The sequence below is a fragment of the Heloderma suspectum genome, chromosome 1 (genome assembly GCF_057233095.1).
Source record: "Heloderma suspectum isolate Gila_16-S chromosome 1, 16-S_ref, whole genome shotgun sequence".
In the NCBI taxonomy this organism is placed as follows: domain Eukaryota; kingdom Metazoa; phylum Chordata; class Lepidosauria; order Squamata; family Helodermatidae; genus Heloderma; species Heloderma suspectum.
Genome location: NC_139458.1, coordinates 55036084 through 55060160, shown reverse-complemented (window position 1 = coordinate 55060160; position 24077 = coordinate 55036084). Strand labels below are relative to the sequence as shown.

The 24077-nt window shown below is 44.5% G+C and overlaps 1 protein-coding gene across 1 annotated transcript in view; it reads right to left on the bottom strand.

Annotated features, from left to right (window-relative positions):
• Positions 1 to 2791, bottom strand: part of EGLN3 (egl-9 family hypoxia inducible factor 3) — a 49648-nt gene extending 46857 nt beyond the window's left edge. Inside the window, exon 1 of the mRNA XM_084843900.1 lies at positions 1955 to 2791. Within this exon, the coding sequence (XP_084700026.1) occupies positions 1955 to 2554 (600 nt within the window). The 5' untranslated portion in view covers positions 2555 to 2791. The remainder of the gene's footprint in view (positions 1 to 1954) is intronic.
• Positions 2792 to 24077: the final 21286 nt, after the last annotated feature.

The following is a 24077-nucleotide window of genomic DNA, read 5'->3' as shown; positions in this document are numbered from 1 at the left end:
GGAGATGCCATTACGCTGGCCGGCCAGCTGCCCATCCTGCAGCTCCCCGTGATAGTGCATCTGTTTCACGCGCTCCAGGACACAGTCCCCTACTAACTCGCCCAAAAAGTTGTCCAGGTAGCAAAAGCCGATATCATGCAAACAAGGTACAATGTAGTCCAGGGCAATTTTCTCTAGATCTAGCCTCATGATATGTCCCAAAGGCATCTTAGGGAAATGAGATTAATCTCTCTGCCCCCTCTCTAAAGTCAAGAGAGCAACCAAGCAGCGGGTCGGCTGCCCCTGAAACGCTGGGCGCGCACGTATCAGCAATTCTAACAAATGGAATCGGCCACACACACCAGCGTTTCTGAACTCTTGGATTTCAAACAAAAGCAAGCAAGCAAGCCGAGTCTGCACCAGGCTAGCGAGAGATCGGTGGGTCCAAAAGTTTTGCTAAAGTTAAGGCTTCGGTCTTCCGCGCAGTCTTCCGTCACCTCCGCAGTTCCTCCCAGCCCCGGGCGACGCAAGGCTGGTCCTGGCGTGGACGGCAATTACACTCCTCCCCCGGACTGACCTCCACCCACAGCCAGGAGCAGCACCTTGGTGGATAATGGTTGCAAAAGGCAGCTGCCGAAGCCCTCTTCTATTTGCGCCAAGGCCGGGAGATCATTGCGTGAACACCCCGTGTGCTAAAGGAATCACCCCCGCCTTTGGGGGGGGGGGGCGAGTCCAGCAAACTCCTTCCAGTTTATTTACCACGGCTGCAGATGGCCCCTCTCTGATTAATACGTCTGCTACGTGCAGAATGTGTTCCCACTTCAACCGCGAGCGGCACGTGGGTGGAGCCCCGACCCGGGGACAATCTCTCTCCCCGCGCCCGCCCCCTCCCACAGCCCGAGGGAGCGCGAGCCCAGCCAATCAAAGGAGAGACGGGGCGCGGCTTCGCCGCAGAACTTCCAACCCCCACAGAGTTCACGGCTGGAATCGACGCGTGGGAGAGGGGGAACAGAAAGCCGCGTGTCTGGGAGAGGCGTGGCTTATAGTTCAGCAGGCGCCGCCCACACACAGAGGGGGTGTGGCCTCCGCCATTGAGGAATCCTGCCCCAGCATGTAGGCTTCCACTACGGTCACATACTACGGGCCAATGTAAACAAACGGTGGGGGAAAGGGTGTAAAGCGCGCAAGTGCCCGTGGAATTTCTCTTGGCAACTTCATTCTGACTGGGAAGGGGAGTAAGTTTGCCAGTGCTTATTGTCATTTTCTTTTATTTATCGGAAGGCGTCTTCCGCCTTCAACACACCTGCCATCCTGTAGACATATTAGCGTATTAGGCGGGTGCAAATTGCTTTGCAAACAACGTCGCCCGTCCGTAGTACCAATTCTCGGCTTTTAAAAGTCGCTCGTTACAGATAAAGTATTTGAGCGCAGCCCTGATTCATCCCACTTAAAAAGAAGGAAAAGGTTCCCCCGTCCATAGCCCGAAAGAATAAAGACCGGTTCGGCATAGCAATACAAACGTTAGCAAGAGTCTTTTATATCCGGTGTCTTGGGTTAATTTTTCTCCCCTTAAAGATATCTTTCAGAAATTCTGGTTAACAATTCTCAGGATACGCTTTTGCTAAGGGGGGGGTGGGGGGGCGTGAGAGACAGAACCCAAAAGCAATAGTTGTTCTCAGTGTCGTTAGATTACCCTTTTTTGTCCGGTTCACAAATACGGAATCACACGTGTCCTGCGACGTCGTGTGATCCCTGCCACTTTCAAAGGTATTTTACAAAGCGACTAGAGAGGGATTTAGAAAAAGAATAAAACGGCAGGAGGAGGAAGAATGTCAAGCATGCAAGAGTGCCCAGAAAGTGCCCAGTTTAAGATCCTGAGTGTATGGCATGGCAGAGAGATCGGAAACTTTGGAGAAGCCAAGAAGTGAACTTTGCACAGGCGGACCTCGGAGACCTGGTACCTGAAGCTACTAACCTTGTGTCTTCCTCTAATTTTGTACTGCCCCAGCTTCCCATCTGCGTACATGATGAGCTTATCCATTCTTTTCAGGAGGTAGCCTATGTGTTCACAGCCAGGTTCACTGCCCTCTACCCATACAATCTGGTCCCCGCGAATGGCTTTGCTGCCGCCTGCTTTCTGGCTCGCTAGGGCGCCGTCCTGGAATTTGTCACTCAGGTGCAAAGCCAGGACTTCTTGGAAGATTTTCTCGGCCATCCTGTGCCCCAGGAAGTGGTCGACAATGCACAAGCCATAGGCGTTCATGCAAGGCACTATGTAGTGTAACACTAGCCTCTGAGCGTCTCTGCGGGCCTCTCGGAGAGGAGCCCTCTTAAGAGGCGGAGGGCTGGAGGACAACGCGCCCTCGGCGTCCCGGGCCTCCCCCGAGCTCGCGGGGCGTCGGACGGCTCCCACAGAGCCCTTCGGCGGCCCCTCGGGCTGCTCTTCTCGCCCGCCGCGGCCGCCATCCTCGGGGCGACGGATAAAAATCTTCCTCATGCTTTCTACTGAGTCTCCACTGAGCTCGGCCGGGGGCTGGTCTGGTGCTGCTGCTGCTGCTTCCCCGCCGGAGGCCATCTGCGGGCAGATCAGATCCCCCTGGCAGACGGCATCGCCTCACCACGGCGGCCACACGCTGCTGCTGCTGCCGCCGCCGCCTCTGAGCCCGGCCCTGCCCGAGCGAGCTCCACGCGGGAAATGCCATGTTCGCCCCACACCGCCGGATACTACAGAGGACATGCCGCTCGGGAGCGTGCACACGTACCAATGGGAGCGAGCGGCGCCTCGCCTCGCCACGCCTCCCTCCTCCCTCTCCTGCCTCCTCCTCCTCCTCCCGCAGCCATCCCTTGGGGACACGGGCTGGGAACACGCGAGATCCAACGAAGCGCACGAAAAAGCTCCGGGGCAAGTGCTGGACGTGCAGGGAACGACTGGAGTCTGGGATTGTTACGTGCCCTCTCTTGCTGGGAACGACAGACGTGAGTCACAAAGAAAGCTCGAAAACACTGGAGGTCTCCATTTATTCACCTGGACGGGCCCGGCCTTTGTCTCAGAAACACGTTCCCCCAGGCGCCGGCCCCACCCAGCCCCTGCACCCGCCGCTCTTTCTGGAAATCAAGCAAACTGCCCTCAGCTTATTGCTGGTCCTCATCGTAGATGGAAGACAAAAGTGCCTTTAGGGCCCCGTCCTATGCCTGGCTGGCTGGGGAATGCTGGGAGTTGTAGGACTTTTTTCAGTCTAAACATGCGTAGGATGGGGCCCTTAATGACTTTAATGCTGGGCTTGAAAAATGTAACTCTTCTGGGCAATGGTGATAGTCTTCACAGCCGCTCTGCAGGAGTTAAAGTTTCGAGGCAGTTCGCGATTTCTAAAAAGAAAAGGGCGTGCTGGATTGAAGGCCATTCTCTCAGTTGGGCCCACCAAGCCTTGTGCGTGGAGACTGGCAGTGGTTTTACTCTGTTGTGATGAAATTGCAGTCTGCACATGGACGAAGGCACTCCCTTATGAGCTCATCTGTGGCCATGAAGATTCCTAGCCTTTTCTTGGCGTTCAAACTCATACCAGCCTGATCAAATAAGTAACTCTCATTAGTAATTCTGTTTCACTGAAAACAAATCCAAGTGCTTACACTTCCTGGTGTAAGGGCAAATCAAATACACACACACACATATCCTGTTCAATACCACAATAGTTTGGTTACCAGCCTTGAACTCAAATGCATATAGTGCAACATAGATAATCCTATTTTATTGAATATCAGTCATGTAGAAGTCTGTATCAAAATGAATAAAACAAAGACATATCAAGGCCTCATCAGTGTTTGCCAACCTTTCAAAAAAACACCTGCATGCCTACTCCTTTCATTTTACATCAAACAAACTGATAACCAGTATGAAACAACTTTCACAACCACTTTTTTTTCCTTTAGTAAGTGACAGAAAGCATTTATGGGATTACTGTAGCGGAGTCCACAGCAGAACGTACATGCCTCCAACTTCTCTACATTTTCACTGCAGTGAATTTACTACCTCCACAGTTTGTAATATATGACCTTGCAGACATAAAGTTGCTCATACTTTAGGTAGAAACTTAAGAGTTGAGTAGAGAGACTATTTCCTTTGACACTATTACTCTTCAACTACCTTCTGGATCCTCTGTGTCCTGTTTGCATTTCAGAGCTCTGTTATCATAAGTGTTGCTTAAAATAAGGCTGTGGATGCATATCTCATAACAACTGGTGTACAAGTGTTCTCATTTACAGTGATATGTTCCAGGCTTGAAAAGTATCAGCATATTAAATAGAAAAAAATCTACAATTAATAAATCATGTCTTCAATGTAAATAGTGTCAATTTGGAATCAACTGAATTCTGAACTGAAATTCAGTAAGTGTATTTCCTTGTCTTTGAAGGGTTTCGCCTGTCCTCCTTGATTTATAGTGGCAACTTAAAGAACAGGTCCCAGCGCTGGTGCTTAAATTTGAAAAGAGAGAAATAGAGACTTGCTATAAATCACATTTGATTGTGTTAAGATCTAGGTTTCTTTTTAAATATGCTTTTCTTCAGTCTCCTCGTCTTCTGCATTGTGCACTAGTGTTTCAGAAACTGAACACTAAATCCTACTGATAGATATATGGCATGGCATACAAACTATCTGCTGGGATGCATCCATACTTCACCAATTAAAGCCTCCATTTATAAGCATCACGGATGATGTGATGGAACTGAAGATCACTTCAGGTGCTAAAGCCTGATAGTTATGATTATTGGATATGTTTGTTTGTCTGTGTGTGTGTGTTTGTGTATGTATGTATGTGTGTGTGTGTGTATATATATATAGTGTGTGTGTGTGTGCGTGCACACACACGCGCGCGCTTGGTAACTTTTCAAACTTCTTTTTAAAGCTCAAGCATTGATACTGAAGTACCATACTCGCCACATATTGTATACTTAGCATGTGCATTTAGGCATGGAATATATTTTACATTAGCTGTCTTCTGATTTTTAAATAGTGCCGTAAAATCAAACCTCTATGATGACTACTCATCATTTGTTAATTAGGTAACGTAATAGATTATGTTCTCTGGCTTTCTCAAAATGAGATTCCCCAAATCAGTGAAAATTGTTTGGGACTCCTATAACAGCTTGATCTGTAAAGTACTTTAGCCACAGCAGTATGAACTGCGGTGTGCACTTAGCAGCTAAAAGAGCATCCTGAGATTGGCAAATAGGGCTTAGCTGCCTTCCCATTCTAACCTCTTACTATTCAGGGAGAGATCAATTTGCTCCTGGGATACTCGGTGTGAAGAGACAGACATATATTCTAAAGAGCAGTGGAAGTGGTTTCAACGCACATTCTCTGCATTCCAAGGCATTTGTTTTCATTGCAGAGAATATGTGTTGAAACCACTTCCTCCACACACAGAATGTCTCTCTTGATGTTCGTCCTCAGAATACCTGCTGTGGGGAAGCTGTTGGTGATTCAGAACAAATTTAATCTACCCCAGTGTTGTGTAACTACCTCTGTACAGAACCTAAATACCATGGTTAGGTTAAAAGACGCGCCACAGCACCAGGGCTGGCAGCAGCAACGGCAGAGCCGGGCAGCCCACTTGTGGTGGGCTCTCCCCTACCACTTGGCTCAGATTTACCAAGTGATGGCAGCAGGTGGGTAGGAAGCCACCATTTTAATATTTCCATAATTCCCGGCAGCAACACCATGTCAGGGCATTGTGGGGATGTTAAAATGGTAGGCAGCTTGTAAATGCCTTCTGCCAATTATATTTCTGCTGCTACTGCACACCATGTTCCCAGTGCTAAAACCTCTGGGTGGATGAGCCTCCTCCTGGCTAGGGGGGCCTGCTCCGGACTGAGTGGGCTCATGGAATGGCATTTTGCCAGGGGGGGGGCCTTGCCTTGAACAGCACCAATGGCTGTTACTGTAGTAAGAATTGTGCCTTTGTACAGTAGTTAGAGCCAGTAAACTAACTACACGCTCTGTTAGTGAAACAGCAAAGCATAGAAATAAAAGACAAAGAAGAATATTCAGCTAGCTGTATTTATTCTTGCCAGAAAGTATGGGATGCTACGGCCTTCCTTTGTTGTTGTTGTTGTTCAGTCGTTAAGTTGTGTCCAACTCTTCGTGACCCCATGGACCATAGCACGCCAGGCCTTCCTGTCCTGCGCTCTCTCCCGGAGTGTGCTCAAGTCCATATTCACTGCATCGGTGATGCTATCTAGCCATCTCATCCTCTGCTGTTCCCTTCTCCTTTTGCCTTCAGTCTTTCCCAGCATCAGAGTCTTTTCCAGAGAGTTTTCTCTTCGCATTAAGTGGCCAAAATATTTGAGCTTCAGCTTCAGTATCTGTCCTTCCAATGAGCAGTCAGGGTTGATTTCCTTTAGGAAGAGGCTATAGAGAAAGAAAAAAAGACAATGGCAAATATGGCTTCCCATTGGCCCTCAGCCAAGTCAATAGTCGGGTGGTGCCAGCGTGCATACATATCAGTGCAAATCTTCATGTTATGCTTGGAGATCCAGGATTGATTTCCCAACTTTTCTTTGTTACTCAATGCAACCATTGTTAATTTGATTGAGGAAGTGGTGTGAGAGCTGGGAGTGCCTTCCTCCTGTGCAGATTTCCCATTCTAAATTGCCCCCACCAAGTTGCTGTTTCCATCTTAAAGACAGGCTTTTTTGTGCATTTTTCTTCATTCCAAAACACTGAAATGCCTCTCCTAAGGCTTAGTTACTGGCAGCAAGAGATTTAAGCTAAAACATGCTGGTATTTTTGGCCCTTCCCGTTTTGCCTTTGGCCATGTCCCCTTGCCTTTGATTATGCCAACCACTGGTGCGATCAAAGAAAAGAAGGGGGGAAAAGAAAACACAAGTAGGGGGAGGAAAAGGATTAACATTTCCATTTCAAATATATACATTCCTATCCGCAGTCCATATATCTAAATTAGCATCCATATGACTTTGACTGTTATGGGAGATACGGGGAAAAAGAAAACACAAGTAGGGGGAGGAAAAGGATTAACATTTCCATTTCAAATATATACATTCCTATCAGCAGTCCATGGTCCATGGGATCACGAAGAGTCGGACACGACTGAACAACAATCAGCAGTCCATATATCTAAATTAGCATCCATATGACTTTGACTGTTATGGGAGATACACTCAAACGTAGCAAGAGCAGTAAGATCTCCAGTCCATTGAGTGATAGGAAGTGGGTGTTTTTACTTCCAAGATTGAAGTATAAGAGAGCAATCCTATGGCCCTAAACAGGCCTGGGGGCCATAGGATAGTTCAGATTTCTGGATCTGAGGTTGGAGTCTGACTTCAGACCCAGGAGTCCAAGATTAGATGGGCATCCCGATAGGTTTGCGCCCTAAGTCTCTTTGCAACTGTAAAGGCTCTCAGTATCCATTTTTGCTGTCCATCTGTTAATCCCCACATCACAGGGATGTCATTTAAGAGTGCATGTACATCTGCTATTATCACAGATTTTTCAAGAACAAAATTTATATGAGCAATGCCTTCCAAACAAAAGGAAGCCGCTATAGGACATGCCCACATCATATGCCTTGGGAGGCATTGTCCTCATTACATTTCCAGCATCTGGCAGAGCTAACGAGCCTCTTCTTAGGAAGCCTCTGTGGTGTCCAGAAATATAATTTTTTGTTGAATCAATCTCAATTTTAAATCTACAGAAATAGCACATATAGAAGCTAAGGCAACTTTACATTGATTAAACTGTATTTGTTGTTGTTGAGTCGTTAAGTCGTGCCCAACTCTTCGTGACCCCATGGACCATAGCACGCCAGGCCTTCCTGTCCTCTGCTCTCTCCCAGAGCGTGCTCAAGTTCATATTCATTGCATCGGTGATGCTATCTAGCCATCTCATCTTCTGCTGTCCCCTTCTCCTGTTGCCTTCAATCTTTCCCAGCATCAGGGTCTTTTCCAGGGAGTTTTCTCTTCACATTAGATGGCCAAAATATTTGAGCTTCAGCTTCAGTATCTGTCCTTTCCAATGAGCAGTCAGGGTTGATTTCCTTTAGGATTGAGATTAAACTGTATATAACATTCCAATTCCTTATTCCATGCTATCTGTGACCTTCTGAACATTTACTGTACTACATTCCAGAAGACTTTTATAGACAGTTGACACAAGTATCATAGCGTCTTACTTCAGGCCACGCGGGCTGTTATACATTCTGTGGTGGTCTTGCGTATGTTTATATCGTTGGTATAGTTGGCCTCATAATCACTGCATGCACAGTTGATCTGTTACCATGTCTAATCACCATGCCTAATCTAAAGACATAGTGCAGCCATCCAAATACGTGCTCTTCTGCACACATAGAGTTATGAGGAAGGGAAAAAAAGGTTGTGTCATAAATACTTCCTCCACAGCCTACTAAAAAAAACCCAACCCAAGCTTCCCCATCCCCACCCCCATGGTTTCTTCAGCCTTTTAGAGAATGGAGCCTGAACTACCAGTAGAGGTAGGTAAATCTCTAAAATCCCCTTTACCACAGAGTGAAACTGATATGGGATATTATTGCAAGCTTATTATAATGGTTGGGCAGCATACGTGACTATCTTTAGTAAGAGCCTGTTAGCATAGGTAGCGTGCGTGCACAGAGGTGAACATCATGGCTTATTTATTTATCACATTAGTATCCTACCTTTCCTTCAAGGAGCTCAAGAGAGTGTCCATGGTTCTGACAGCACCCATGGTTCCCCCCTGCCCATTTTATCCTCACAACAAGCTAGTGAAGTAGATACAGTTAAGAGACGGTGGGTTCACACAACATGCTAACCCACACTTAGTGGTTGAGTGTGGGTTGTTGTTGAACTGTAGGTTGTTTGTTGAACCGTGGGTTAGCATGTTATCCAAACCCAGGACATTTTTCACAGGGTGGCTTGTGACCATGCATTACGGCTTATTTTTCTCGACCAAGCCACTTTGAGAACCCATGGTTTGTTGTTGGATTGTTCAGGGTGGTTCCCTCTGCAGGAAATGTCCTGAGTTCAGACAATATGCTAAGCCACGTTTCAACAACCAACCCATGGTTCAACAACAACCCACACTCAACCACTGAGTGTGAGTTAGCGTGTTGTGTGAACGCAGCCAGTGACTACCCCAAGTTTATCCAGAGAGTTTGATTCTGAGTGGGGTTTTGAACCTGTGTCGCTCCAGTCCCAATCTGACACTTTAACCCAGCCTTCCCCAATCTGGTGCTCTCCAGATGTACTAGACTGCAACTCCCTTCATCCTCATCCATGCTGAGAATGGATACTGTCCAATACATCTGGAGGGAACCAGGTTGGGGAAGGTTGCTCTAACCACTACACTGCACTGACTCTGAGGCAGTGGAGGATGGTGGCTCCGAAGTCAGTGGGGTGGTTAATCCGCTCTGATTTTAGTCAGAACCAGTCAGAACCCTAATGGAGTTCTGGCTGAAACCTGGAGCGGATTCACTGCCCCACTGACATCGGAGCCACCAGCCTCTACCCTTCTGAGGCTTATGGCTTGTGTTGCTGTGGCTGAAATGGAATCCCATCTTGGCTGTGCAGAGGGGCAAGTGGTCTCATTGTGCTGGATTCGAGGACTGGATCTTTGAACCTGCTGCCTCAAGTCAGGTCGAAACACGTAGCAGATTAAAGTGGTAAAGAGGAGGCAGAATGCAGTAGAGGTGGTAGAATGGAGCCTACCACTTTAAATTACAAGTGGGGGATACCACTTCTGAATGCTCCTCCATGTAAAACAAAAATTCCACACACAAAATTCTCCACAAATCGAAAACCAGCATATCAGGGAGAAAAGTTCCAGCCCAGTCCTTTGCCAGCACATTTTTTATTTGCATGGAGTTTTTAACACAGGAGAACATTCAATAATCCCCCGCCCCAGTCTGAAGGAATGCAGTTCATTCTAGCATCACAGCATGCAACCACCTTATTTTGGGGTGTGCAAACTAGACCTCAAGAGAGCATCACACACACACACACACACAGCATCTGTTCCAACTGGGTACCAATTTATGGATACTAAGTATGAATAACTATCCTTAATAATCATGTACAGTCTAAATGGAGCTCACTGTGCATAAATGACAGCAGCGTTGGTTTTAAAATTAAGCTGCATCGATTCTGTTTAATGAAAAGCCTGACGTCCTGACACAGTAGTTAGTACTCTGCAGTGTGTCCAAAATTCCTGGATTCAAAGTACGGCATCATTTCTGCACTTCAGAAAATTCTGCTGTTGGCCACCCCACTGTTCATAAATGTGATCTCCGGATAGCCATGGGGCTCGTTCCCCTTCTTTTAATCTTTTCTTGTCTCAAGAGCTTTAACAAATTGCCCTATTAGCAACAGAAATCAATTGGTTATTAGGTAATTACCATAAGTAAAAAGTTAGCAGCGAGCATTTGGGGCCAGCTATCATGCTTTCACAGCTTTCAACACACGCTGGGCAAATATTACACTTTCAGAAAAATAAGAAACCTCAAAAGTTCTTATCCTAATGTTTAAACAGTTTGGAAACAGCACTAGAGTTTCTGACATTTGGTTCACAGGCTGTTGACTTTCCAAATGATGTCACCCTTCAGCATGTAGGCCTCAGTATCCTTAGAAAATGATTGATGCTAATCACAATGTGGCTTTCCTCAAATAAATTCTGCGGTTCGTGTGTACGAAGAAATGCTGCTCTCAAAAGTGGTTCCAAAAAGGAAAAAAAAATACTCCTAGTAATGCGGATTATTACAATTACACCCCCCCCACACACACAAATACATACGTACATGATTAATTTATCAGTGTCAAGTAGCTTTTTGTAAGTGTTGAAATTATTTATTGTGTTCTCTAATAACTTAAGGGAATCTTGAAGGGAAATTGTCATGCTACAGACAGGATTGGGACTACTGTAGAATAAATTGAAAAGTTCAAAAGTTAGGAAAAGTGTAAAAATAAGGTTTTGAAGAGTAAATACTTTCTAGAATAACAGTAATAACATGAAAAACACACTAATTTATTTGATAATGTCCTCATTCAGATAAGCATTAATCTATTATATTAAAGTAAAGGGATATTATATAATTAATATAATTATTCCATGGATTTATTTAAGCTGATTAGAAAAGAGTCATATTCAAATCAGAATAGTTTAGTTGTTCAAACTGTTTTTAAAATGTGCAGCTCGTAGCTGCAATATTTTACAATACACAGTTATCAAGAGATAGAAGCTGCCCTTGAGGTCAATTAGACTCTGCTGCTCACAAGTTATGCTAACAACAACATGTTTCTGTTTGTTTATACCAGAGGCCCACCAGATGTTGTTGGACTTCAGCCCCCATCACCCCAGCCATCGTGGCCAATGGTCAGTGTTGATGGGAGTTTTAGTTCAATCTCTGGAAGGCCACAGGTTCTCCACCCCTGATTTATATCCTTCCTCCAAAACTAAGGCAGCTTATAACATTGATAAGCCAAAGTCCCTCACTAAAGGCTCCTGAGTAAACTTAGTGGTCATGGGGTAAGAGCATGGATCCTTTTATCAGTAACTGGTAAAAGATTTGGAAGCATAAAGTAGGAATAAATGGACAGGTCTCATAATGAGGCAGTATAAGAAGTGAGGTCCCCTTAGGATCGGTATGCAGACTTGTGTTTTGTTTTAACTTGTCAAGAAAGGGTTTGGAATTAGATGTGAGCAGTGTGGTGGAAAAATCTGTAAATTATGCACAATTTTTCAGGATTGTGAAAAGTTCCAAAAGGATCTCTCCAAACTGGGTGAATGGGCAACAAAATGATAAATGCAGTTCAGTGTAAGTAAGCTTAATGTGATGGGGTGTGAGCTGATTAGTCTTGGGGTCATGGTGGATGCTAAAAAAATGTTAATGAGTGTGCAGCAGCTGTGAAAAAGGCGAATTCCATGTTAGGAATCATTAGGAAAGGGATTGAAAATAACACTGCCAATTTTATTGTAATGCCTCTATACAAATCTGTGGTGCAACCACACTTGAAATACTGTTAGTTGTGGTCACCACATCTCGAAAAGGACAGCATAGAGTTGGAAAAGGTACAGACAATCATCAGGGGGCTGAAGCATTCCTCTGTGAGGAATGGTTACAACGTTTGGGGCTTCTTAGTTTAGAAAAAAAAGACAAGTAAGGAGCAACATGATAGGTTTATAAAATAATGCATGGTTTGGAGAAAGTAGATAGAAGGTTTTCTCTCTCACATACACACACAATACTAGAACCTGGGGCCATCCAGTTAAGCTGAACAGAGGGAGATTCCCAATAGGCAAAGGAAGTACTTCTTCACGTGGCACATAGTTAATCTACTGAATTTGCTGCCATGGGATATGGTGATGGCCACTAAATTAGATGGCTTTAAAATAGGATTAAATAAATTAATGGAGGATATGGCTATCAATGCATCCTAGCCTTAAGAGTTGTATGCTGCCTCCAGGATCAGGGCAGCATGTCTCTGAATACCACTTGCTGAGGAATAACACTGGGGGAGGGCTTTTGAACTCATGTCCTGCTTCTGGGCTTCCCATAGGCATCCAGTTAGCCATTGTGAGAAACAGGATGCTGGACGAGATGGGCCTTTGGTCTGATCCAGCAGGGCTCTTCATATGTTCTTAAGTAACAGAGGACAGCTCCTTAGAGGAGTAAAGCACAACTAAGTCTAGAAGGTTTATTTAAAAAACCAGCAAGTAGGAATTTATTTATTTTACATTTTCACTACCATAGAAAGGGCCAGCTCTCTGTGAACCCGCTTCAAACCGGTTTGCAATCTTGGTTTGTCGGGCAAACACAAACTGTGGATTCTAGGTTTGAGTGTAATGGCAAACTGTTTTGATCACATGAGGAAATAACTAATTGAAGTGATGCTATGAGGGGAGGAGACTGGGCAAGGAGGGAGGACATAAGCACCGGACATTTTCTTGTACTGCCTAACCATGGTTTTGTGTTTTTTTGTGAACCAAGCCATTATCTCTGGGCAGCCAGACCAGGATGTAAAACTTCTTTGCTACTATTAAAACATTCCCTTTATTAACTTGAATTGATCACATTCATCTAGAGGTCCAAACCTTAACCACTAGAGTTCGGTTAGGGAAGATATTTCTCCTGCTATCATTCCTGATGACTATAACTTGAGCAATTATACTTGTTCTCAGCAAAAGGCTGAGAACATTAGTTTGTCCAGTAGGCTGTTGAGTACATGTTCTGGCCTAGAACATATTTGGCATTGCTTGTTTTGACATTTACATTAGCAGTTCCCAGTTTCCTTGATGCCAAATCAAGGGACAGGGAAAACCAAGACAAGTTTGCATCTATTCTGCAGCTGCTTTAACTTCTAGGAAAATCAAAGTGTCTTCTATTTTATTTTCAGAACAGACTGAGAATGGGAATATGCCTTTGCCTCAGGGGCCTGCAGCCAGGGCAGCTTTCCACGTTGCTTATAGAAGATACAGGTGTGCACCACATTCTCTTAGGTGGTCTGAAGAATACAATGTAATATGTGTTCCCCATTTCCAGAGAAGTTGAGAGCAAGGCAGACATGTAGAAGAGGATCCAAGAAGTCTCCGGAAAACAGACATGTTATGTTACCTTTTCTTAGGCAAATTCACACATAAGAGGTGGGCACTGGGCATGCTTTGAACTGAGGTTTGTTTGTTTTTCTATCAATAGTTCTGTGCTACTCTTAATGCTAGAGTATTAGTATCCTTCTGGATAGGTTGCCTCAGTTGGGAGTTGGAAGCACTATGCTGTGGTGAGAACCAGGCTTCCTGCATTGAGGAGGGGTTGGACTCGATGGTCTTGTAGGCCCCTTCCAACCCTATGATTCTATGTCTGTGACCCTGTTGATTCTCCTGGACCTCTCAGTAGCTTTCAATACCATCGACCATGGCATCCTTCTAGACAGGTTGTCTGGGATGAAAGTTGGAGGCACTACACTGGAGTGGTTCCACTCCTACTTGGATGGCCGATTCCAGAAGGTGGTGCTGGGTGGTTATTGCTCTGTGCCTTGGCAATTATGCCATGGGGTTCCACAGGGCTCTATTTTATCCCCTCTGCTGTTCAACATCTACATGAAACCGCTGGGGGAGGTTATCCAGAGGTGTGGGCTGAGGTGCCATCAATATGCGAATGACACCCAGCTCTACTTCTCTTTTTCATCAAACCCAGGTGAGGCAGTGGCTGTTCTGAATCAGTGCCTGGGCACGGTAATGGACCGGATGAGGGCCAATAAACTGAAACTCAATCCAGACAAGATGGAGGTATTATTAGTGGGTGGTTTGTCTGCCTAGCTAGGTGATGTTCAACCTGTTCTGGAGGAGGTTGCACTCCCCCTAAAGGATCAGGTTTGTAGTTTGGGGGTGCTCTTGGATCCAGAACTGTCATTTGCGGCACAGGTGAACTCAGTGGCACAGAGCACCTTTTATCATCTTAGGCTGATATTCCAATTACGCCCTTATCTGGACAGACATAGCCTAGCTATAGTTATCCATGGTCTGATAACCTCTCGTCTGGATTACAACAATGCGTTATACGTGGGGCTGCCTTTGAAAATTGTCCAGAAACTTCAGCTGGTCCAAAATAGGGCAGCAAGATTGTTAACAGGGGCCGACCAACAAGATCAGATTACACCAGTACTTTTCTAGCAGCATTGGCTGCCAGTCCATTTCCAGGCCCAATTCAAAGTGTTGGTATTAACATTCAAAGCCCTAAATGGCTTGGGCCCAGTTATCTGGAGGATGGCCTCCTCCCATATGTGCCTGCCCGGACTCTAAGATCATCTTCAGGGATCCTTCTCCGAGACCCTCTGCCAAACAAACTGAGGTGGGTGGCTACCAGGAAGAGGGCCTTTTCTGCTGTGGCATCCCAGCTGTGGAATGAGCTCCCTAGAGAGGTTCGCCTGGCGCCTACGTTGTACTCCTTCCAGTCCCAGGTGAAGACCTTTTTATTGAGTCTTTTAGCTCTGGTGTTTTAAATCTGTATAAATCTCTGCATTGCTGCTAGGTTTTATTCTGGATATACTGTTATTTTGTAGTTTTAAGCTGTTATGTTTTATATTGGTTTATGTTGCGCTTTGTGGTTTTAATTTTTGTGAACCACCCAGAAAACGTCAGCTATTGGGCGGTATAGAAATAAATTCATAAGTAAATAAATACTATAGAATAGCAATTAAAATCAGCTTTTCAATAGTAAATCTTTGCATATTGAACACTATTGTTAATGTTCCTAATTTCTGACCACATTTCCACTCTTAATCCCCCTCCACCATTTAAAAGAGTTAACTAAAAGACCAAAATTGGCCCGATCCATCAAGATGCCATCCTGTTTCTCATGCAGCATATACCAGAAGGCAGGAAGAGAACTTGGCTATGATTCATCTGGTCCAGAGGAATAGTCCTTCCTGATACCAAGATGTTTCCTTATTTGGTTACATCTTGATCATATTAGCATACCCCACTACCAATGAGGAAATATTCTTAGCAACTTTGTACCTACAGTATTCAGTATAGTCTGTCTAATTATGGTTAGAGCAGAAAATAATAATTTGAAGTCTGTTCAGATGAGTGGCTCATGCTAAAATTCATTTCAGTTTCAGGGACAATCCAGCCAAAGTTAAGCACTTTGGGATCTCGTTGATTTTAGTGAGAGATTTATATGGGTGTTTGAGGCTGCAATCCTATACACATTTATCTGGAAGTAAGTCCCATTAAGTTCAATATGGCTTACTTCTGAGTGAACATATATAGTCTGAACATATATAGCACTGTAAGTCTCCTGTTGAAATTAATAGGATATAAATACATTTATTAATAAGTCACACTCTTATGAATTTATCACTGTGGCATGAATAAAACATGCTTTCTCTAGCATGTAAAGATGAATTCAGAGAGGCATACAATTTCTGTCTGCTTCATAATTTGAAAAATTGCATCATGAGTTCATATTACATTGCCTGTCAGTTAGTATTTTGAATATTCAAAATGCTATTCATAGTGATTTATATTAGGTACAATATATTACATTCCTAAGCTATGTACAAATATATGCATAACCCGATACTTCAGAACCAAAGGAAACAGGTCAAAGTTTTGAAATGACAATAATCTGAAAGAATCTGTAACTGGCAAAGTATCTGATAATTTTGAAATACCCACTCATATACGCAGTAAAAGGAAGGCTTACTTCCTCACTAGAAGAACAGCCCCCAAAGGATTTCCTGCAATACTGAATTTGCAGCAAGAATACAGTGGTCCTTATAAAACTGAAAATAAATTTTAAGCATTTGCTGGGACTTCTGACACTCATTTCTTGCACTGGGGCATTGCTGGTGGCCCCAAGTTTATGCAGGTCTTTGCTCAAGTCACATGAGGATAGCATTGGGCCTTATTCAAGGCAGAATTATTCATGTCACTGCTTTGCTTATTTATAGAGGTTGTCCACTCAGTCATGCCTGACGGAAATGGAATGAATGGATTTACAAATTCTATGTGAGATACGTTGAGTCAACAATGCACATTATTTCATGTATAATATTAGTATTTCAATTATAACAGCAGGAGCAGGTTAAAATGAGACTATAGAATTTCATAAATGGGAGTGGAGTCATCAGGTAGCCATCTTGCACCTTCCATAATTTCTAGAAAATGACAATACTAAAGTTATTGCATTTTCCTTTCCAATATACTACATTTTATGTTTCGCCTCATCGTACCTGTGCAAGGAAAAGATGCATTTTTGAAATTTGATCCATAGCTTGGTTCTATGCATATTTACTCCAAGACAAGTCTAAATTTGATGAGACCTACTCCTAGGTAAATATGCACAGAATTGGGTCATATAGCCATCCTGAGCTAAAGTGCTGACACAAGCAATGTCATCTTCTGTACATATTTGAGAGAGGAGGACTTAACATTCAAATTAGGGCTGCAGTGCTAAATGTATTGATTGGTTAGATTAATGAACTGAAAGCCTCTTGATCAACTAAAAAGTTGCCTCCAACTAACTGGGTAGCAGATTTTAATTTTTAAAAATTATTTATAATATGAGCTTATAAAAACTTCAGAAGAAGCATACTTCTAAGATGGAGAACATCATCTAAACACAATCTTCAAAACAATTGGTGTTATTGATATGCAGATGTATGCAGATGTAGTCAAGGGCACAATCCTATCGGGATAGGTGGCCACCTCCGAACTCGGAGGCGACCGCCTATCCAATGCAGGGCAGGAGAAGTGCCCTGCATTTGTGGTTAGGCAGCCAATTTTGGCTGTCTAACCGTGGGAAGGCGGAGTGGGGGAAACAGCTGCTGGACAACCCATAGGATGTGTTGTACTGGCATTTCCGCCTCAGAATGCTCCCAGGAACGCCCCATTTTTTGTCGCTCCGTGCTCTTCTTCTGAGCACGGAGCGCAGGACCATTCCAAGCTGCCTGTGAGGCAGCATGGGAGAAGGGGAGGTCGGTTCCCAGGGAACTGACCTCGGAGTGTGGGCTCCGAGGTCGGTTCCTGGAAATCGATGTATCCTATGGCTGTCTAGCCACTCACTAGCAGCCATAAGATTTCTCCCTAATTGATTAAAACATGCCAGGAATCTAAGATCATCCTCAGAGGCCCTTATGGGTGCCTCTGCTGAATGAGATGGGGAGGTGGCCACTAAGGAGAGGCCCTTTTCAGTGGTGGCATGTCCTCCCCAGAGAGGCTTGTCTCATGCCTATGTTGTTTTTTTGGCACCAGGTGAAGAAGACCTTTTACTTTACCAGGCTTTTTCTCTGGTGATTTGCATCAGCAAGGGTCTCTGACTCCTGCTTGGCTGCAGTCCTATGCAAACTTACCTGCCTGATCCATGGGCAAATTGTATATCACTGAGCTTCAGTATTGCCCACCTGTAAAATGGGACTTTATGAGTGCTGGCACAACTTGCTGTTCCATAAAATTGCAAAGTTGTTTTTTTTTTTAATCATCACATCTCCCTGGAATTCTTCACTTGTGAACATGAGTATTAGTTGGTTGATTTTGACCAGGTTTTGATGCAGTTCTGCTAGCCGGTTTTAAAGTTTTGAGGTAGATTAGAATCTCTGATCTGTCATCACTCAGAGGTTGAGTTTTACTTGCAGCAACATGTACAGGTTATTCCAGTATATCATGGGGTGCAGTAGGTAATGGTTTCCACCATGTGAGCCACCATTTTGTGTCCTCCTACTTTTATTTTGCATTTTGCTCTGGTTGGTGGACCTCAGTGTATGACTAAGAGATCCTGCAAGCCTGAACTCTGCCTGCCCCAGGTTAAAGCTCCGCGTGCCTTCCAGGCAAAAGTGTATAAAACCTTTGAGGGCAGTCGGGAGTCAGTCTGAAGGCTGTGAGCAGGGCTGAACTTGACCCAAACCTGCTGTTGAGTACTGATCAGGGGTGCAGAACAGAGGGAAAGGATTAGACATACCCTCTCCTTGAACTGTAGCCCTCATACAGGCAGTGATGTGGGTTTTCCCAAAAAAATTGAATTGTAAGATTTTCCTATGCAGATCAAGCTAATTTGCATAGGGTAATTTGCAGCAAAAACTATCCAGTTTGCATTGGAACATTCCTGAAGCCCTAGAAAGTGATTTAATTTAGCATGTTTATTTTCTTTGCCTTTAGTAAAAAAAAAAAATAATTAAAAATCACTATGATGGAGCTATGATGGATCATAGCTCCATCATAGGAATAAGATGGAGTTTCCTTCTGCTGCCCTGATGCTGAAGACATTTACATGGGAAGAAGCACAATTTGTTGTAGAGAATTATATTTTTAAAGTTAAAATAAAATAAGTATCTGGAACCATGTACATGCCCAGTCACCAGCCCGCCTCACTATAAAATCTTATTTTAACACTTTACTATGTCTTTATTTGTTCATAATTTTTGTATTCTGGATTTGTGTAAACTGTCTTGGTGATTCCAGAAAAGTGGTACAGAAATGCAGTTTAAAAAAAATCCCACAAGCAGTTGCAAGATTGGTCCTGGAAATCTGGTCTCTCAAAATGCGAGCAGCTACGGCCATGTTTTCCAAATTGCTGGTAGCTAACACAGACCTTTAAAGAATGAATTATAATTGAAGTCCCAAAGATTTACCTTTAGAAAGAGTAAGAATGAGCTGCGCCAAGAGAAGTCTGCCCCTGCATTTTTGAGCAGGAGTGATTGATCAGAATATGCCTCCTGACTGAAAAGAAAGAAGCCCAGAGACGCACGTTTTGTAGAGATGCAAGACTGGAAAGTTGGCATTAGGTGAGCTTCTCTAGGGAAGTCATTACACAGCTGGGGAGCCATCACGGAAAAGGCGCTGTCGCGTTACTGAATACCATTCTTCCAATAAAGGAGGCACCTGAAAGAGGCCTTCAGAATTTCTGTGAGGGCTAGAAATTCTTCTGTGTCACCAGGGCCAGCCCAAGACATTTTGCTGCCTGAGGCAGAGCAGCAAATGGCCCCTCCCTTCCCCACCAGAAGGGCCATAGTTGCCAGGGCTGATGAAGTTATTTTGTCACCTGAGGCAGTTAAACCCACAAGTAGCTCTTCCCTTCCCTGGCAGTAAAAATACAACAATAATAAAATAACTAGCAATTTGCTACCCTTTCATGCCACCCCAAACCAGCTTCCTGAGGCAGCCGCCTCTGTCTGCTTAATGCTAGGGTCACCCCTGTGTGTCACGGCCAAGTGTGACTGAACTACACATCAGAATTACCTGTTCATTGGCAGAATTACCCAGGAGTAATTCCCCCCTTGGGGAAAGGGCATAGTTCAGTGGTTTTATTTATTTATTTAAAACATTTTTAGACCACACCCTTCATCCTATTTGGATTTCATGGCACTGAACAATAAATAATCATAGCACGGACACAGTAATAAGTCAATGATTAATATCAATAATAATAAACTTACAGCAGATTAAAATGCCTGGGTAAGCAAAAAACTTCGTTGCCTGGCACTGAAAAGGTTGGAAAGTTGGCATTAGGTAAGCTTCTCTAGGGAAGTCATTACACAGCTGGGGAGCCATCACAGAAAAAGCACTGTCATGTTGCTGAATACCATTCTCCCGATAAAGGAGGCACCTGAAAGGGGCCTTCAGCTAGCGGAGCCTGGTATCTCTGATGTCAGTGGGGTTGTGAATTGGCTCCAGGCTTCAGTCAGAACCAGGAGTGGATCCTCCTGCCCCACTGACATTGGAGCCACCAGCCTCCAGTGGCTTCGGCACATGCTTTGCATGCAAAAGGTCCCAGGTTTGGTGCCCAGGATCTCCAGGTAGGACTGGGAAAGACCCCATCTGAAACCCTGGAGAGCCACTGCCAATCATTGTACACCTGGGGATTCCAACATGATACTCATGGGCACCAGTGTGCCAGTGACACCTTTCTTGGCACCGCCAGGCTCCCTGACCTGCCCTTCCTGATTTTTATTTTATTTCTTAAGTTTCTTTTTTTTAACTGGGAGGTGGCATGCTGCAAAGCAAAGTCCTGCCTTCCAGCGCCATCTCTATTAGTGTTCAAAAGAATGGTTTTGTGTTTTGGAGCTCAGGTTCAACCTTTGCTTTGTATTCAAGTTCTTGGGAAAGTTAATTTTCTTCTCTCCAGTTTGCCTTCTGGGAAATCAGTGTTTTGTGATTGCCCATGCCTACCATGGCAGCCATTTTATGAATGGGCAAGCCCCCTATGGCAGCCATTTTGTAAGAGTACCCATGATACATTCTCAAAATTCCAAATGTGTCCAGTGACCCAAAAAAGTTAGGAACCCCTGGTGTAAACAATACAGAGCCGGACAGACCAATGTCTGCCTCATGTAAAGCTGCTTTCTATGTGAGACCTACCCATCTACTTGAAAGAGCCAGACCAGAGCAATAGGTCATAAGAGATGCAACAGGCAAGTGTTTCTGTGGGTATATACTTAAGGCTCATTGGAGTACTTAATTAATTAATTTCTCACGCCACACTAGCAACTCTCTTGCAGCATGCTTATTTATTTGTTTATTACATTTTTAAACTGCCGAATAACCAAAGATTTCTGGGCAGTGTACAAATTAAAACAAAATACAAGAGAGCAATAAAGCAATGACAATAATGTCATTAATAATTAAAAAACAAACAAAAGGTAGCTGTGTTGACCACAAGTAACATCCATGGCCCATATTAGTGTAATCAGGGCAGCCCATCCATGTAGGCAAAGTAGGGGGGTCACCTAGGGCGCCAAGTTAAGTGGGGTGCCAAATTCTAGGGAAAAAATACAAATGAAAAAAACAAATGAAATAATGAAAACGTCATTATTTCAATTCCTGTGCACTTACATAGGGAATATGACCAAGGCTGTGGAGGTGAGCGAGGGACTGGCTGGGGATGGTGGGGCTGAGTCAGCCCGCCTGCCCGCCTTTGGGACCCGGTCCTCCCTCAGGTGATGCGGGATGTCCTCCTGCTCCACTGTTGCTCCCCGTTGGAGGCAGGGAGTGAGAGGGCCCCCAGAGAGCAGCTGCGTCCTTTGCCCTCGGAGGGCTGAGCCTAGAGGCCAGTGGCGCATTATAGGCCATGTCACCCTGAGGATGCAACCGGAACCCTTCCTCCAGTGACCTCCCTTGGGCGTTGTGGATGGACTTCTGTTCCTTAATAGAGCAGATGGCTGTGCTCATCTCCTCTGTTGTTTTTATCAGACCCTCTGTGCTAATACAGTGCTTAGTAATTTAAAAAAAACATTTGGGGCACGTTTTATTATAAAAGATAAAATTTCTGCTTCTGAAGATGCCTCTTCATTAAACTGAAAATAGGGACAAAATGTTTCTCAGTTTACCGAAAACCTTAGCCTAGATCTGTCCTTAGGGTTGGGGGCGGGGGGCTCTGACTGCATGATTCCCCTAGAGTGCCATTTGCTGGCAGCTAGTCTAGGGCTGCTCCTGAGTATAATACCTTTATTAGGCCAGCCAAAAGATTGGGGGTATGGTGTTGATCTTTAGGTTGGCTTTATTTAGTAGCTCCTGAACTGTGGGATGGTTGTGAAGACAGACTTTTGACGGCAAGGACACTGAATGTAAATCACGCCCTCTTTTTGAAGATCAGAGGTGAGTGTGGATCCTTATGTAGCCAAAATGGCACTATCCATGCATAGGGCTTTGGGGGAACCCCAAGGTTTGCAGAAGGACAAAAAATCCTTAGGGGGAAAAACCCTAAGGGAAGGACCCCTGAAAACAGCCCAGTGAAAACAGTGTTTTCATTGTGCTTGTTCTCTTTATTGACAATGTGTCTTCTTCAGGTTGCTTTAGTTCGAAGCAAACTAACTTGCCTCAGGCCAGAACTACATGCTATGGGCAACATGGAGATGCAACTGAAGACAGCTACCCCATGTCAAGTTCTCTCCTGTAACATGTAGGAAAACATACCTGTGACGTGACGTTGTGTAAGCTTCTCTGTCCACTTGACCTCATTGGCTCACTTGGCATGAGGAAAGGCACAGTACACGGGTGAGTACAGTATGGGAGAGGGCTTACCATGCAGATACAATTTTCAGTGGCATCCCTGTGGCACATGTAACATGCTGTTCCAGTCTTAGTTTGTTGAAAATAGGGTATAATCAGTTTAAGAAATATTTTCTTCCTAAGGTAGCTCAGGCTCCAGACTTCTTCACTCTCATTTTCACCTCTTCTTTTCTGTCTTTTATCTCTTATTCAATTTGTCTTGTCCTTAAATCCCTCCACATACCCTTCCTGTCTTGTTTTCTAATCCCTCCATCTACACACTTGGGATTTTATTTCAAGTATAATGAACTCATTTCCAAACAAACTCAGAAGACTCAATGCTGAGTCTTACATGATAAGTATGTCATGTTGTCATGTCCTTTCTACAGAATGGAAAAAACGTTGGTTTACTCATAACTAAAAAGAGAGAACACACCTTGTTAAGTAAATATCATCTGTTGAAATCTCCTATCAAAGTCTGTTAAGCTCTCCCAATATACATGCCATGTGTGATATATATATCCTATTGCAAATTTGCTAACTATATATGTACAAAGACAAAGTACTTCTGCTTCATCATGAGGAAAAAATTATGGTTTGGTGCAGCCTTTATCCTATCATTGCTGACTGTAGGCTATGGTGTTTGGGGATGATGGGAATTGTAGACCCCAACATCTGGTGGGCCTCGTGTTGTGGGAAGCTGCTTTAATACTTGATCTGATACATTCCTGTAGAGACTAAGTTCTCTATACTAGTGCAAGAGAATACGACATTATTTACGGCCAAACTAGAAGTGATGTTAAATGCATCTTTACATCTAACCTGCAGGTTTTAAAAAATACAAATTGCATCTGCTGGGAGGGGGAAGCTGATAATTAATAGGATCAGAGGGGGCATGGAGGGGGAATTATCCATTCCCTCCTCTGCCCTGATCCTGAAGGAAATTCCTCCTCTGAAGCTAGCACTTGCTATGGGAGGAAATACTCCAATCAGTGACAATGGGGGACTCCCCCCTGCCCAAAAAAACAAATACCAGTTTTAGACAGTGTTGGTGCAAACTCTCCCACCACCTGAGGCAAGAAAGCACATCTGCTGCCACCGCCCTCCATTGCCTTCCTCCCCCTCACCTGTCTGCCCCCCCCCACAACCTGCCTGATCTGTCTCCCATATATCTCCCCTCTACCCCCCTACCTACCTACCACATTGCCACTTCTGCTACCACTGCCCACTCTGCAGGGCGGCTGAGCTCTCTGAAGAGCCATGTCAGCTAGAAAATTGGCTGGCACAGCTCTTCAGAGAAGTAGCCATGCCCAAATGCCTGGCTCGAGGGGTCCTTCCTCAGAGTCAGTCATTGTGGGACAGGGCGTCCCTGGAGATCTCCTGTACTGCACACGATTCTCCAGGGACACCCCTCCTTCCACAATGCCTGACTCTGAGGAAGGCTACCTCAGAGTCAGGCATTTGGATACGACTGCCTCTTGTTGAATTTAGCAACCTGAAGAGTTGTGCCAGCTTCTTTTCCAGCCAGTGCAGCTCTTCAGAGAGCTTGCTCTAAGGAAAGCAGAGTGGGTGGCAGCAACGGGAACAGATGGGTGGGAGACGCTGTGGTAGT